This window comes from Hemitrygon akajei, chromosome 6 (assembly GCF_048418815.1).
Source record: "Hemitrygon akajei chromosome 6, sHemAka1.3, whole genome shotgun sequence".
In the NCBI taxonomy this organism is placed as follows: domain Eukaryota; kingdom Metazoa; phylum Chordata; class Chondrichthyes; order Myliobatiformes; family Dasyatidae; genus Hemitrygon; species Hemitrygon akajei.
In genome coordinates, this window is record NC_133129.1 from 39,398,074 (window position 1) to 39,416,150 (window position 18,077).

Below are 18,077 nucleotides of genomic sequence, written 5' to 3' on the forward strand. Positions count from 1 at the left end.
TTTGATCACAGGGTCACCGGATGCTGCAGGAATTCGCACAGATGTAGTTTTATTCTCTCTTTCAAAGCATTCATAAAAGACATTGAGCTCAATTAGAAGTGAAGCATCATAGCCATTCATGATGTTAGGTTTCACTTTGGAGGAAGTAATGGCCTGTAAACCCTGCCAGAGTTGATGTGCATCTCTGATTCTGTCTCTAACATCAATTGGAATTGCTCTTTCACCCTTAAACTAACCTGCTGTAGGTCATACCTGGACTACTTGTATTGTTCTGGATCACCGGTCTTGAATGCCATAGATCTGGCCCTTGGTACACTATAAATCTCCTGGTTCATCCTTGGTTTTTGGGTTGGATATGTTGTTATGTTCCCGAAGGCGTACACTCATCCACACAGGTCTTGATGAAGTTGGTGGCAATTGTAGCATATTCATTTGGACTCAGAAGATGAATCCCTGAATATTGTCCAGTCCACTGACTCAATGCAATCCTGTAAACACTCCTCCACCTCCCTTGGCCATACTGTCTTGGTTCTCACCACTGGTGCTGCGGACTTTAGCCTCTGGAATTAGAAGTACAACCAGGTGATTAGATTTTCCAGAGTGTGGGTGTTGGATGGTACGGTCAGCGTTCTTGGTGATGGTAAAACAATGCTCAGAGTGTACTGGTTCCTCTGGTTCCACAGAAGTGTTCATAGTAGTTGTTCAGAGACTTCAAGCTGGTCTGGTTGAAATCTCCCGCAATGCTAAGGGAGGGATTAAAGTGCTCAGTTTAGTGCCTTCTGATTACATTGCTTAACTCCTCCAGTGCCTGCCTGATGTTGGCCTGAGGTGGAATGTACACTGCTACCAGGGTGACAGTGGAAAACTGCTTTGGTGGATAAAGTGGATGACATTTGACCTCTAGATCAGGGTTTCCCAACCCTTTTTTTGTTATGTCATGGACCAATACCATTAAGCAAAGGGTCTGACGACCCTGTTGGGAGCTCCTGTTCTAGATGTTCCAAGTCGGCAGAATTTCTTGTGTTTAAGCAGGATTCAGTCCATTTTCCTGCCTTGCATCATTCTCATTTTTTTCCATAAGCTTTGAAGAACTTTAACTTTGCCAGAGTGTATTCTGATAACTTCATCAAATATAAACTAGTGCAGTGGTTCCCAACCTTTTATGAATGGCATTAACCGAAGGGTCTGTGGACCCAGGTTGAGAACCCCTGAACTAGTGGATGGCCATGATTTGAGGCCCTCAAGATTTGTCCCTGTGACCTGTATTATACTTGCTGACTGAGGTGTTAATTGGGTAATTTTTCACCCCGCCCCCACAAACACCACTATTAAAATATATAAGCTCTCTTTGTCTTGCAAATTTTGACATAGAGGCAAGTGAGCTTGGTGCAGCTGAAGACCTTTGGCTCTCCAATTTAATTTTAGTCTTGTTATTGTGAAAATAGTTGTTCATTTTGAGAGTGTGGATTCTTGGGCAGTAAAAAGTCAGTTTAACAAGTACACAGAGCAAGAAATAAATTGCTGGAGGAACCCAGTAGATCAAACAGCATCTGTAGAGGCAAAAGGCTGGTTGACATTTCAGGTCAAGATCTCGCATCAGGAGTTGGGCAGAGTGGAATGTTTTTCCTTGGTAAGTTGCAGTGAGGAGGATGTGTACGACCATGCTAGAATCACTAGATGTGATCAGCAGCCATCCCTCGATGATCTGCCTTACTTGATTCAATCCATTAGAACAAAATGAAACGTTTGAGCCTCCACTACCATAGTAGGTAACAAGGTGTAATTAATCACATTGGTTTACACCCTGGACTTTCCTGCGTTATGGAAAAGTATATTTCTTTTTAAGATCCCAACGTTTCTAAAATTAACAGTGCAAGGTACTGTTTGCTCTTTCAATAACATCTCCCAAGTAGTTTCGCTGTCTTACACTGGTATGGGCTCAAACTTGAAACTTTCAAATTTGACAGTACTGTTCAGGTACCCATACAAAATGCTGGAGGAACTCTGCAGGCCAGGCAGCATCTATGGGAAAGAAGTACAGTCGCCATTTCGGGCTGAAACGTCAACTCTACTTTCTTCCATAGATGCTGCCTGCACTGCTGTGTTCCTTTAGCATTTGTGTGTGTTGCTCAGATTTCCAGCATCTGCAGATTTTATCTTGTTAATGTTCAGGTACTGCTTGCACCTGTAATCCACATTTACTAATCAAGATTCAGAAAAAAACACTGAAAATGTCACCTCCACAGAAAGTTTTATTTAGTTGAGGCCACTGCCCTAATTTTTAAACTTAATGAATATTCATTGCTGAAAATAACAAATGTTAATTTCATTAAAAACCATTTTCTCTTCTCTTTTCAGAAAGAATTGAGCCTTCCCCGAAGAGGGAGTCTGTAAGTAGAGCTGATTTATTTCTAGCAGTTTTTCTGTAGATGGGTGTCTGATGCTTTCTTTAAACTTTGTTTCATTGTTTGCAGCATTCTGACATACAATATATAATTTTCATGCACTGTAAGATTTGAGCTTTGGTGACAAGTTTGTGTAAATAAGCCATTATTTTGTTGATGTGGTGAGATCATCATGTTTAACAACTGCTGGATACTTCAGTGGCTCGCTGGTTGATGAATATTTTGTTTATACAGTCCTAAGGAGGAGATGATTGGTTAAGGAATTGTGGTTACTCTTCAATTGCTCTACACTTACTGGTTACAGTTAACCATTAATAGTTTGCTTTATGATGAGAAGCAACATCTTCCAGTTTGGGAAAGTTAGCATGAGTTTTTTTGGCAGTGCTTCCATGTAACGTTAATGTCTGTTGAATAATTGTTCTAACAACTAGGCGAATACAAAACTTATGTATTTCCTAATTGACAGGATTAGATTTGGGTCTGTAAGTTTTTTTTATAACGTATAAATATTCTTAGCTGTCTAGTGGTGTAGTGGTATCCACAATGGACTTTGAGGTTAGTGGTCGCGGTTTCAAATCCGGCTGGCTCATTTTCCATCCATGCTAGGTTGAGCATTGAGCTAGCAACTCAGACTTGTGAAAAAAACAGACAAATGCTAAAGAAACGATAAGGTCACCCCCCATGTGCCAGCGCTGAGAGGAATAACATAAACGTTCGATTTATTGACCATGTGCTCATTTGACTTAGGTGTACTCAGAATAATCAGGAAGTCCAATCTAAATTAATACCCAAGGTGCCAGCTTCACACACTTCCTTTGTTTTCCCCACAACCAAGCGATCTAGTTAACAACTTGAGGAAGAAACCCCATATTCATAAGATGACTCTGGCAAGGAATGATAAAGTGAAGAAGTAACTCTCGGCAAGAAGAACTCTGTTAGTAACAGCAGGGCAGTAGGATAGTGACTTAGTCTCTGTCAGTGTGAGGAGTGGGAGGTGCCTTAATGTCTCCATTCTGGTGGTCTTGTAAGGAAGTACACTGGATGAAATTTGATGAGTTATAGGAAAACTAAAACCATTGATATAGTGCGGCATTTCTTGGAAATGATGCTGAGCTAATTAACATTTAGGAATTGATAAATTCAGTCAAAGTAAATAGAAACACTAAAGATCAAAAGTACATTGGTAAATAGGTAACTACTAAGGTAATGATAAACTTGTCTTGCATACTATCCATACAGATGTATAACAGTGTATTGAGGTAGTGAAAGGTTGAACAATAACAGTGCAGAGTGAAGTGTTAACAGCCATAGAGAGAGTGCAGTGCAGGTAGATGCAAGGAGCAAGATCACAACAAGGTAGATCGTGATATCACCCTTTTAATTGCATCATTTGAGAATCTGCAGGCTTCCTGGGAAACATCGTGGATATTTATCTCGAGATGCAGAGTGGAACAGGCACTTCCTGGCCCCATGAGTCGCGCTGCCCAGTAGCCAACCTATTTATTAGATCAAGTTTACAATCTTATGGAATTCCACTGGAAATTTTGTTGGAGCAAAGCCTCAGTTTTTGTGGGTTACTCTATGTGGATCCAAATGAAAGTCATTGCTACATTTAGTCACTTAACAGTGACGTATTTTTGAAGCCTCATACTGTGGATGTTGTTTGGGAGAGGATGCTGACGTTGGGTCACTTATTGTTCCGTTGGATTTGAAAGGTTTTGCAGAGACTGCTTTGGTGGTATCTTTCCTGTGTCTTCAGTTGGTTGCTGCATCCCGTCCAGGTCTGAGAAGCTTAAGAGGGCAAGGGGTTGTGAGCCAGGTCGGAGGTCTGCACTCACTGTTTTCCTTCGTCAAAGGCTGTTCTAAGCCACCGAAGGCTGTCATGAATTTCTTTTGAGACTTTGAGAAGTCATTCCTGATTTATGAGAAATGGACCATATCTCCTTGGGTCTTGCAGTGGTCTTTACTTTTGGAGGCACATGTTGTACAGTGGGGAGGCATTTGGTACAGGAGTCTTGTCTGATTGATTTGTCGGACTAGCCTCTTGTATGGTTCAATAAACAAGTTAATATTCGCTTGGAGCTCTTTTGGTGTGTTCGCTAACACATTGCTGCAGCTTGATCTTTCAGCTTGTGCCAAGTTGGATTTGGGTCACAGCGGATTTAATTTAACTTTTTGGCACTGATCAAAGACTCTCTCGTATCAGTGAAAACAGATCTCTACAAAATGAAGTCAAGTCAAGTCTCCTTTATTGTCATTTCGACCATAACTGCTGGTAGTCATAGTAAAAATGAGACGACATTTTTCAGGACCATGGTGTTACATGACACAGTACAAAAACTAGACTGAACTACATAAAAAACAACACAGAGAAAGCTACACTAGACTACAGACCTACACAGGACTGCATAAAGTGCACAAGAACAGTGCAGGCATTACAATAAATAATAAACAGGACAATAGGGCAAGGTGTCAGCCAGTCTCTGGATATTGAGGAGTCTGATAGCTTGGGGGAAGAAACTGTTACATAGTCTGGTCGTGAGAGCCCGAATACTTGGGTGCCTTTTCCCAGACAGCAGGAGGGAGAAGAGTTTGTATGAGGGGTGCATGGGGTCCTTCATAATGCTGTTTCCTTTGCAGATGCAGTGTGTAGTGTAAATGTCCGTGATGGCAGGAAGAGAGACCCCGATGATCTTCTCAGCTGACCTCACTATCCGCTGCAGGGTCTTGCGATCCGAGGTGGTGCAATTTCTGAACCAGGCAGTGATGCAGCTGCTCAGGATGCTCTCAATACAACCCCTGTGAAATGTGATGAGGCTGGGGGGTGGGAGATGGACTTTCCTCAGCCTTTGCAGAAAGTAGAGACGCCGCTGGGCTTTCTTTGTTATGGATTTGGTGTTGAGGGACCAGGTGAGATTCTCCACCAGATGACCACCAAGAAATTTGGTGCTCTCTACGATCCTTACCAAGGAGCCGTCGATGTTCAGCAGGGAGTGGTCTTCCTGAAGTCAACAACCATCTCTTTTGTTTTGTTCACATTTAGAGACAGGTTGTTGGCTCTGCACCAGTCTGTTAGCCGCTGCACCTCCTCTCTGTAAGCTGACTCGTCGTTCTTGTTGATGAGACCCACCACGGTCGTGTCATCGGCAAACTTGATAATGTGGTTTGAGCTGTGTGTTGCAGCACAGTCGTAGGTCAGCAGAGTGAACTAAATTAGTTACAAATATAAAACAAAATAATTAATTGCATAAATATTTACCCCTTTTAAGCCAGTATTTAGTAGTTTCACCTTTGGCAGAAAATATATCCTTGAGTCTGTGTGGATAGGTCTGTATCAGCTTTGCACATCTAAATATTGCAATTTTTCCCCATTCTACTTTTAAAACTGCTCAAGCTCTGTCAGACTGCATGGGGATCATGAGTGAACAATACCTTCAATTCCAGCCACAAATTTTCAGTTGGATAGAGGTCTGGACATTAATTTTGTTGTTTTTAAGCCATTCCTGTGTAGCTTTGGCTTTATGCTTGGGGTCATTGTCTTGCTGGAAAACAAATCTCCTCTTAAACCATAGTTCTCTTGCAGACTGCATCAGGTTTTCCTCCAGGATTTCCCTGTATTTTGGTGCATTCATTGTACCCTCTACCTTCACAAACCTTCCAGGACCTCCTGCAGTGAAGCATCCCCACAGCATGATGCAGCCACCACCATGCTTCATGGTAGGGATAGTGTTTTTGATGATGTGCGGTGTTTGGCTTACGCCAAACATAGCATTTAGTCTGATGGCCAAAAAGCTCAATTTTGTGTTCATCAGACCATAGAGTCTTCTTCCAGCTGACTTCAGAATCATCCACATGCCTTCTGGCAAACTTTAGCAAGATTTCATGAGTTTTTTTCAACAGTGGCTTTCTCTTTGCCACTCTCCCGTAAAGCTGTGACTGGTGAAGCACCCAGGGAGCAGTTGTTGTTTGCGCAATCTCTCCCATCTCAGCACTGAAACTTGTAACTCCTTCAGAGATGTCATCGGTCTCTTGGTGGCCTCCCTCACTAGTTCCCTTCTTTCATGGTCACTCAGTTTTTGAGGATAGCCTGCTGTTGACAGATTTACAGATGTGCCATATTCTTTGCATTTCCTGATGATTGACTTAACTGTACTCCAAGGGATATTCAGTGACTTGGAAACTTTCTTGTATCCATCCTCTGACTTGTGACTTTCAGTAACCTTTTTATGGAGTTGCTTGGAGTGTTCTTTTGTCTTCATGATGTTGTTTTTGCCAGGGTACTGACTTACCAACAGTTGGACCTTTCAGATACAGGTGTATTTTTACCATAATCAATTGAAACACCTTGACTGCAAACAGGTCTCCAAAACCAGATCTCCATTTAACTAATTATGTGACTTCTAAAACCAATTGGCTGCTCCAGTGATGATTTGATGTGTCATATTAAAGGTGGGTGAATACTTATGCAACACACACAAAATGCTAGAGGAACTTAGCAGGCTAGGCAGCATCTATAGAAAGAAGTACAGTCAACATTTTGGCCGAGTACCTTCAGCAGGACTTCTGGTATTTTTTTTCTATAGATGCTGCCTGGCCTGCTGAGTTCCTCCAGCATTTTGTGTGTGTTGCTTGGATTTTCTCTTGTTTGTGAATGCTTATGCAATCAATTATTTTGTGTTTTATATTTGTAACTAATTTAGATAATCTTTGTAGTGATCTGTTTTCACCTTGATACGAAAGAGTCTTTTTCTGTTGATCAGTGTCAAAAAAGCCAAATTAAATCATTGTAAAACAATAAAGCATGAAAACTTCCGAGGTGGTGTATACCGCCAGGAGTGTTATTCTAGAGCACATTTTCTGTGGTAAATGTGTTCAATCTGATTAATAACATGATTTACAGAGAAGCGTCCCAATCAATTGATGCGACCTTGACACTCCTTGTGTCTGTGAGATCTCAGCTCACTACCATTATCAGGATTAGATGGAATATTTTAAATGGTCAGGCGATTTAATAAAGTAATGTGTTTAGAAATAAAAATATACTCAATGTACTGAGGGTGGTCCAGAATTGATTTTCATATGGGTGCCTGCTTTTGGCCATCTCTGTATAGATTATGTTTCGGGTCGAGAGATGAGTGGGGGTAACTTCAATGAATATTTTGTGCTTTTACTGTTTAGGGAGGTACCAATGGGTGTCCTGCGTATTTAAAATGGTGCATCTTTGGTGTAGCAGAAAGTTTTCCACAGGATGGTTAGTTGCTTGGACTTCTCAAAATGAGAGCACGTTTGCAGTGAAAATTACAGTGTCTGCATTGATTTCACAGGAAGCCTTCTCCCCAAATGATAGAATTTAATATACTCTGTGCAATAATTGTCACCTACAAGAACTGTGTGGCTCCTGCGCAATTGATCTTGGAGGTGACCCAGTTTTTCTATCAGGTGAGACTTGAAGGAAAGAAGGTAAAGTGAAATAAGCAGGGATACAGAATCTTGTGCACAGGTGGGATCTGGCTGCTTCAGGAAACGGATTCAGGCAGACGCTTTGTAGGTGGCCGTTGTGTTGCTGATTAGTGAACTTGATGAGGTTCACAGACATTTACTGTTTTATGTTTTGCACTCTTTACGCTTGGTTTGAGTCACTGGTTTATTAGACACCTTGCTGATGTTATCACATCCTCCATCCCACGTCCACAAATAAAGCCTCTATCCATCCAACTGATCTCTTTGCATCCATCCTACAACATGAGGGGGTAAAATCTTTGCGTTATGACTCCATCACAATGTACAGATATGTGAATTTGTAAGTCTAATGGCTTATAGGAAGAAGCTGTCCCGTAGCCTGTTGGTCCTGGCCTTAATGCTGCAGCACCGTAGGCCAGATGGAAGCAGCTGGAACAGTTAATGGTTGGGGTGACTGGTGTTCCCGATGATTTTTCAGACCCTTTTTATGCACCTGCTGCTGTAAGCGGTCCTCAGTGGAGGGAAGTTTACATCTATAGGTGCGCTGGGCTGTCTGTAGCACTCTGTGCAGTGCCCAGCGATCACGCTTGGCGCAGTTCCCGTACCAGTGGTGATACAGCCAGACAGGGTGCTCTCAATGGGCCCCTGTAGAAGGTCCTGAGGAGTTGGGGGCTCTTGCTGAACTTCTTCAGTTGGCTGAGGTGAAAGAAATGCTGTTGTGCTTTTTTTGCCACACAGCTGGCGTTTACAGTCCAGGTGAGATCATCAGTGATGTGTATACAGAGGAACTTGAAACCACTCGCCCTGTAACAGCATTCATGTACATCTTTGCTTGGTTGATATGTCCATCGAGTCAGAATATTGTAGGTTCATGCCTCGCAGGCGGTTTGCTGCTTTAGTTACACCAAAGCCGTGTCAGTCTACTTCCACCAGTTCAGATAGATCATTTAGACCCTTGGCTCTGATGGAAGAAGAACAAGAAGTTTAGCTGGTATTTTCTCTAACAATCCTATTGATAAACAAAAGACTGACTTGGCTCTATGTTTATCTCATTTCTATATGTTTGATCTTGCTGTATTCAAAATGGCTGGCTGAAAATTGTTACTGCAGTTCAGGTGGTTTATCCGAGTATTTCTGTGAGAATTGATAGTTATAATACGATCCTTTTCTATTGCACTGAGTTCAGGATTTAGATTATTCTTGCAATATTTTATTTGTGACTCAAGTGACTTCACTGTTGCTTTCAGCTTCATGACTGAGGTCTGTGATTCAGCAAGCTTTGGCAGTAGTTCCCAAATGATCATAATTGCCTGGGCTGTTCTAGGTTGCCACAGAAACAATTGACTGCTGCACTAGCCTTTGATGTATTATATAGACATTGTTGGCAATCAGAATCAAAAAAGCTAACCTTAAATTGCTCTATTACAGCTACAGTTGGCCCCAATGTAATCAGAAGCACAAAGAGCAAAATTTTCTTATTTATCTGAAAGGATTTGTAACATTCTGTACTGCACGTTGTGTGGGTTTTTTAAATCCTTAATTATCTTCTTAATTCATGCGCCTTTGTAATCATTAAATGACAATTCACTTGTGATGTATCCAACCTACAGTGAAATAAGCTATGTTAATGGTTGTAAAGGTGCACTTCAGATAAATTATTCCCACTGAATTGATCGTCGCAGCTGTTCAATGGGGCTTATCGAATTTGTGATTAGAAAAGACACGCTTTATCTCTGGGCACACAAGGTGATGACAGTTACTGCTGACCATAGGATTAGCAATTGCCACATTGCTTAGGTTGCTCAGGTCTAGCCATTGTATCTAAATGATTTTGCTCAGAGTGGATAAAGTCTCAGCTATTGGTTAAGTATAGCACTTCCTTTGCTTTCAGCTATACTTGAATATATTCTCTCCCTGTCAAAGTAATGCAGTACAACATGCCTGTCTGTTTCTTCCAGTCCTTCTCTTTGTTAGTACAGTGCCATTTCCTGACAGTTTAAACTGAGGATCTGCTCAATGGTGTCGGATTTTTCATTAAGAGAATAGTTCCTTGATTGTTGGAGGAAATTTTCATGTGCTGAAAGAGTCCGTTGGAAACAAGTGTGACATTCAGGCTGGAATGACTGATTATACTTGCTTAAACTGTGTCTTTGGCAGGACCTTACTGATAAGCTTTGAAGTGTGTGCATTCACAGATGAAAGCACCTTCTATCCAGTTTCCTTGCCATCAGGAATTAAACTGCCAAAGCCAGTATTGAAGTAGGTTGCAGGAGATCGGATCCTTTTATTTAAAAGAGACATTTTGTCAGCTGAACTTTTCTAGGTTTTCCTTTAACTGGTGTGTTGGGAATGTCATTTGATTTAATTGTGTTGAGCATTTTATTTGGTGTGCTTATAATTGCACGAGAAATCTGTGCAGGAATTAGGTCAGCTGATCCCGCAAACCTAGTCCACCATGCGAAAGAGTACGGCTGTCCTGAGTTTGCCTTCAGTTGCAAATTCTTTTCTCTTCCCTATCACCCGTAACTCTATTAACCAGGTTTCACCTGTCACTGACTCTGTGACAGATGATGTGGCAATGACTGCCACAGTACTCGCCGGGTGAGAGAATTCCAAACGTTCACAGCATTGTCTGAAATGGACAACTCCTGAAACCATACCTGTAGCTCTAGATTGCTCAAGGAAAGAATCCGATCAGGTTTAATATCACCGGAATATTGGATGTCGTGAAATTTGTTAACTTGGCAGTACAATGCAATACAGGACAAATATAGAGAAAAAATTCAATTACATTAACTATATATGTATATTAAATAGCTAAATTAAAAATAGTGCAAAACCAGGAAAAAAGTGAGATGGTGTTCATGGGTTTAATATTCATTTAGGAATCGGCAGATGGGAAAAAGCTGTTCCTAACTTTGCTGAGTGCGTGCCTCCAGGCTTCTGTACCTCCTTCCTGATGGTAACAGTGAGAGGAAGGCATGTTCTATGTGATGACAGTCCTGAATAATGGATGCGGCCTTTCTGAGGCACTGCACCTTGTCAATACTGTGGAGGCTAGTACCCATGATGTAGCTGACTCAAAATTGTCTCTAAGAAAATGTCATCTAAGGATCTATCTTGTTAGACTTTCTCAGAATCTTCAATGCTTTATTATAATCATCTCTGAATCTTAGAACATACAATAAAACAGTACAGGAGATGATCAAGCCCTTCGGCCCACTGCCCACTTCACAAAGTATGTGAACTTTGAGGCCAATTTAAACTACCGGTAATCTCATTATCCTATTATTCAGAATGCGTCTCTCCATTCCTTGCCTGTTTATGTCTGTCTAAATGCCTCTTTAATGTTGCTGTCATAGCTGCTTCCACCACCTCCCCTGGCAGTGTGTGCCAGACACCCACAACTCAGTGCAGTTTAAGTAAAACTTACCTTTCAACCTCTGAATTTTCCCCTGCTCGCCCTACTGTAGATCTGTGCCCTGTAGTATTTGCTATACACCCCAGGGAAAAAGAGTGTTTGCATTGTCTATGTTCCCCATAATTTTATATACATTTATCAAGTTGTCTCTCAGCTCCTCATGCTCCAAAGAAAGTGATTTCAAATTTGTCCAACTTGCATCTAATAGCTTCTATTCTAGACAAGTTCCTAGTGAACCCCTTATGCACCCTCTCCAATGCCTCCACATCCTCATACTGTTCTGTGTGAAACAGAACTGCACACACTACTCCAAATGTGTCTTAAACAGAGTTTGTACAAATGCAACATGATTTTCTATTCTTTGTACTCTGTGACCTGACTGACGAAATCTGTATGCAGCTTTACCCACTCTATCTACTTGTAGTAAACACTTGTACTTTTATTACAAGTCACAAGCAAAAATATCCTAACCAATGTTACAAACAAGAAGTCCCTGCACTGATCCCTGTAGAACACAACTGGTCACAGACTTCCAGTCAGCATAACATCCAGGCATCACTACCCTCTCTCTGCTATGGCCACAGCAATTTTGAATCCAATTTGCCAAGTCTCAGTGGATCCCATGTGCCATAAAGCTGGGGATCAGCTGCCATGAGGGACAATGTTGAATGACTCAGTAAGACGACCAATACTCTGACAAGTTTCTGTAGATGCCCGGGGGGGGGGGGGGGGTAGTATTCTGACTGGTTGCATCATGGCCTAGTATGGAAGCACCAATGCCCAGGAAAGGAAAAGGTGACAATGTGGTAGACATAGCCTAGTGCATCACGGACAAATAACCCACCACCAATGAATAGATTTACATGGAATGCTGCCACAAGAAGGCAGCATCCATCATCAAAGATCTGCCTAATAGCAGTAGTGAGAAGATTTGGCCTGGATGGTGGAGAAATCTTGGGTCCCACACTACCAGGTTCAGGAGCAGTTGTTACCCTACAGTGAACAGGCTCCTGAGCTGCTGTTGATACTTCAATCACCACTACTCTGAACTGGTTTTACAACCTACACCCTCACTTTCAAGGAATCACTGCAACTTGGGTTCTTGATTTTTTTATTTGCAGTTTGTCTTCTTTTGCACATTGGTTGTTAGTCTGCTTATGTATCTGTTGTATTTTCTTTCTTCCCCTGTAAATGCCTTCAAGAAAATGAATCTCAAGATGGTATATTGTAACATATGCATCCTTTGATAATAAATTTTACTTTGAATTTTAGTTTATTGAAGTAGATTTTAACAACATCCACTGTCCTCGCCAATTATCTTTGTTGGTCAGGTTTGTACAGTAATTTGTGATCTCGCCATCACCAATACATACTGACTCTCTCGGTCTATGCTTTACTAGAAGTGAGTAAATCCTATCCCTTAGAATCTTCACTCTTGGTTTCTTTACCAGTGATGTAAGGCTCATCAAAATACAATTTCCTCGTCTGTCCATATTGCCTTCAAAAACAAAGGAACAATATCAACTGGCTCAAGGGGTTTTGCAGATGTTGGAAATATTGAGCAATATTCAAAATGCTGGAGGAACTGCTTATGTCAGGCTGTATCTATGAGGGGAAGGGTCTTGGCCCAAAATGTCGACTGTTTATTCCTCTCCATTGGCGCTGCCTGATCTGTTGAACTTCTCCAGCATTTTGTGTGTTGAACAACATTGGTTATTATCCAATCCTCTGCCCCCCCCCACCCTTTTCGCTAAAGAGAATAGAACAACATCAGTCAAAGTCCCAACAACCACCTCTCTTTCCTCTCTCACTAACCTGAGATAGATCCTATCAGGGCCTGGGGACATCCACTTTGGTATTTTTCAAAAGACCCAACACCTCTTCTTTTCTTCTCCAATATCAACATGCCCTGGAATATCAGTGTACCCTTCCCTGATCTCTGATCTCACTCATCCCCCAATTCTCTCTCCTTGGTGAATACCTTGAAAATTTTGTGAACATTGAACAGATTGTTCTCCCCGTTCTACACCTCTATTTGAGGAATTGATCTTGTGAATCACCTTTCAACTGCTTATAATGAGTATATTCCTCTTAATTAAGGGCACTGCAACTATATGCAGTCCTCTAGCTGTGAACTCGCTGGTGACCTGTGCAGACATAGCAAGACTTCCCTACTTGTATCATCCACTCGCCTATAATAAAGGCCATTGACTTTCCTAGCTGCCTGTTGTGCCTGGATGCTGATGTTTTTTGATTTACGATGAAGGCCAGATTCCTCTGTGCCACAGTATTCAGAAGTCCCTCACCATTTTAAATGTCATGCTTTTTTTTCCGTCTCTATCAAGGTGGATCGCCTTGTGTTCCCTCATATTATATGTCACTGCATTACCTTAGGGAGAAATATCATAATATACTTTTTTCAGACATGACGGTGGAGTGTTGTAAGAGCCTTTTGTGTTTTAACTGGTTTGTCATGCTTCGAATAACCAGCATCACACTGATGGGGCCTGGGCTGTCGATGATCACGGGATGTTTTCACAGTTCTGTGTAGCTGTGCACCTCTCTATCAGAATTTTACTGCTGCATGGGTGAATAATTTTAAGCACTGTATTCCTTTCTAAAGAATGTTTTAAGGATGCAGTAAAACTTATGAATTGTCACTGGCCTCTGAAAACCTGTAAAGATTTATGAGAATGTTGTGAGGACATGAGGGCCTGAGATAATGTGGAGAAGTTGGGCAGGCTAAGACTTTATTCCTTGGAGTGTGGGAGGCTAAGGAGTGACTTTACAGCGGCGTATAAAATCATGAGGAGTGAATGCACCTAGCCTTTTTCTTCAGGGAAGGGGGAATCACGAACTGGAGAACATAGGTTTAAGGTGAGAGATAAAGATTTAAAAAGAGCAACACACACAATGTGCTGGAGGCATTCAGCAGGCCAGGCAGTATCTATGGATGGGAATAAACAGTCTACGCTTCAGGCTGAGACCCTTCATGAGGTCTGACTAATTTACACCATTACTCTGAACTGGTTTTACAACCTATAGGTAGTCCTGATGAAGGGTCTCGGCTCGAAATGTCGACAGTGCTTCTCCCTATTATAGATGCTGCCTGGCCTGCTGTGTTCCACCAGCATTTTGTGTGTGTTGTTTGAATTTCCAGCATCTGCAGATTTCCTCGTGTTTACAACCTATAGACTCACTTTCAAAGGCTCACCACACCTCACGTTTTTATTTGCACAGTTTGTCTTTTGCACATTAGTTTGTCAGTTTTTGTCTGTTTATGTTTATCTTTTCACGAAATTTTATTGTATTTCTTCCTTTTTCCCTTGTAAATTCCTGCAAGAAAAAGGTAGTAAGTATAATCTGCAAGATAGTATATGGTAACGTGTGTTCTTTGATAATATAGTTACTCTGAACTTTGGTTTACTGAAGGATCATGGCCCGAAACATTGACTGTTTATTCCCATCTATAGATGCTGCCTGACATGCTGATCTACTCCAGTACATTGAATGTATTGCTCTAGATTTCCAGCATCTGCAGTACCTCGTGTGTCTAAGATTTTAAAATGGGACCTCAGAGTGGTTTGTATAAGGAACAGGCTGTCAGGGGAAGTAGATGAGGCAAGTGCGATAATAACATTTAAAAGGCAGTATTTGCTTATGAGAAGTTTAGAGGGACGGGAACCAAATGGGGCTAGTTTAGATGAGCATCTTGGTCGACATGGTGGAGCTGGACTGAAGGACCTGTTTCTGAGCTGTAGCCTGATCATTGACCTCTTCCAGAAAAATGCCCCAGTGAGAAAATCACAAGTCAGAAGGCAACACATTGAGATCTCAGTGTTGTTTTGGCTTACCATTGTATGTGCTTTATATTTCAGTAAAGCAGGAAGTCAGTTCCATTGGTCATCACTTATTGTTGCCCTGTATTGTTTCTAAAGCTTTAGGCTCATTAAAACTGCTCTCCTTGGCTTCCAAACTGAACTCTTTCACTCAATGCATCACAAGCTCCAAACGTCAGCCTTACTAACTTGTGCAACATCCAGCAAGCTTTCTGTATTCATTTTGAAGTTGGAAATAAGCTTGTTATATTTATAATCCAATGTTTTATTCTGTTTCAATGAATAGGAAGCTGTAAGAATTGATTGCTCTACCCTCCTTGAAACCACCTTTGGAAATTCAGAGTGTCAACTGTAATGAAAATGTGCTATTAAAAATTGATACCTTATCCTATATTCAGATGTTCTATGCATATAGATCAACAAAATACCATTAAATAAGTACTTGAGGATGTTGCTTGGCTAAGATTTTCCTTTCATAAATGGCGTTATATCCTGATATTACAGCTCTTCATTCTTGATATGCTATTGTTCCTTATTTTACATATAACAATATTATTCTTCTGAAAACTCCATGCAAGTTAACAGTTGTTCTGTTACATACGTAGCTGTTATTGCATGGATGAGAATCAGATTTAATCTGACCCAAAGGCAGATTAAATGGAAGAAGATGCTGAGGTTGCCCTGAATATGGGTGCAGGCTGCATCAAGGTAGGGATCTTCAAAATCGTTTGAACTCTTCCTGCCGCCAAGCTTGAGCTATCTCACTTACCAAGTCTGTGCTTTCTGTGAGTGCAGTGGTTCCCCCACACTGAAAGGCCTCAAACTCAGGTTCTGGCACGTGCATGTATTATCAGAGGAAACAACATGAAGGCATTGGACAAGTATGAGCAGCCAAATAAATAGAATTGCCTCTCGTGGCAAATTACCCACGTTTGTGGTTAGAAACCAGGCCTCAGAATTGGGACAGATTTGCAACTCAGCTTACTGAAAGGTCCCGGTAATAAGTTCTCAACCTGGAAAATAAGCAGAGATCCACCATTGACATACTGTGCTGAATCCAAGCATTTTAAAAAAAAAATCTTTTTCTGATTGGATAGCGGCATCTAGTTACTTTGTGATGTGAACTGGCCAACACAAGAGGCAGATTTCGATGGTGCTTTGCATCTTTGCAGGAGTTTGCTTTAACAGAACATCAGTGACAGTGTTGCAAATTCTTATAGTGTGGTCTGTTTCAAGCTTTGCAAAAAAAAAGTTGTCTTTTGAAATGCTGGAAATCTTTCCTTGGTGGGGGAAATGTTGTTCCCAGTCCTCTTTCCTTTGCAAATAAAGCTGTGGGAACGTGTAATATCTGTCAGAAGTCGCGTGCTGGATTGGAAGGCTGGATCGCACTCATCGATGGAACTGGGCAGCAGGCAGGCTCTGAAGTGCGAACTCAATGGATCAAATACAGTCGGCCCTCCTTATATGTGGGGGATTGGTTCCAGGACCCCTGCAGATACCAAAAAACACGGATGCTCAAGTCCCTTATTTAACCTGTCTCAGTACGGTGGGCTTTAGGACCCAGCGGAGCCCCGGACCTTATTTAACCTGTCTCAGTGTGGTGTTGGCCCGTGGCCTAGTGGTTAAGGCGTTAGTCTAGTGATCTGAAGGTTGCGAGTTCAAGCCTCAGGTAAGGCATCCTTTTGAGTCCTTGAGCAAGGCATTTAACCACACATTGCTCTGTGACGACACCGGTATCAGATTACCCTTCCCTTGGACAACATCGGCAGCGTGGTGAGGGGAGACTTGTAGCATGGGCAACTGCCGGTCTCCCATACAACCCTGCCCAGGCCTGCGCCCTGGAAACTTTGCAAGGCGCAATTTCATGGTCTCTCGAGACTAACGGATGCCTATCAGTGCGGTGGACTTCAAGACCCGGCGGAGTTCTAAATCCACAGTGTTTCTGTTCACGAAAATAATCAGGATCATGATTGGAAATAATAAAGTGATCGGAAAGAGGTGAAACGCCATCAGTCATTGGAAAAGCATAAGGCTACAGTCGGTCAACGATCGGAACAATTTTAAAGGGTAAGGTGAGAAAGGCCCTGCCCCGATGAAAGCTACAATTATTATTATTAAGCAATGCAGTGGTTTAATTATTGAAATACATATACTTCTTAAATGTTTTATACATAGAAAGGTAAAATATATACCAAGACAAACGTTTGACTAACTGATGCTAAATAATACCAGATGTACCTGTTCCAACTTACTTAGTTAGAGAACTTCCGTTTTTTTCAGATGCTGATCTGCGGTAACCTACGCACATCCTCCAGTATACTTTAAATCGTCTCTAGATTACGTATAATACTTAATAAAATGTAAATGCTATGTAAGTAGTTGTTATACTGCATTGTTTAGGGAATAATGACAAGAAAAAGAGGTCTGTACATGCTTGACCAACAAGTGCTGGAGAGTGAACTTCCTAGTTTCCCCGATCCGTGGTTGGTTGAATCCGCGCATGTGGAACCCGCAGATAAGGAGGGCCGAATATACATCCGTGTTTTCGATATCAACCTGAGCTCAATGACAGCGTTCAAGTCTCCAAGGCAAAAAGGAGCACGGAGGGTGCTACCACTTCAGCTGGAATGGCAAGCTGTGGCTTTGTGATCTCTCAGCTGGATTGAAGAAGTTCCTTTGTACCACATCAAAGAAAAGCAATGCAACTGTTCCATTATCCTCTTCAAAATTTTAATTTAAAAGATATTACAAAATTGCCCGTGTATTATGTACCTGGTTTTGGGACATGACGACGTGTAAACTTTCTGCCTGATTCCACTTAGAATGCTTTGAATCCATGGTATTTTCTCTAAATGAGCTTTGTGATTTTTTTTTAAGATCATGGAAAGTGCTATTTGCATAAATACGTACATTTTTATGTACTTTGGCGATGTGTTATCACCACAGGATGGG

The 18,077-nt window shown here is 41.6% G+C and overlaps 1 protein-coding gene across 14 annotated transcripts in view; it reads left to right on the top strand.

Moving 5' to 3' along the window:
* LOC140728981 (microtubule-associated serine/threonine-protein kinase 4-like) overlaps nt 1–18,077 on the top strand; it is a 394,808-nt gene that overhangs the window by 174,429 nt on the left and 202,302 nt on the right. For all 14 annotated transcript variants that reach the window (XM_073048171.1, XM_073048182.1, XM_073048173.1 and 11 more), the window contains one exon: nt 2,359–2,390. In XM_073048171.1, the coding sequence (XP_072904272.1) occupies nt 2,359–2,390 (32 nt within the window). The remainder of the gene's footprint in view (nt 1–2,358; nt 2,391–18,077) is intronic.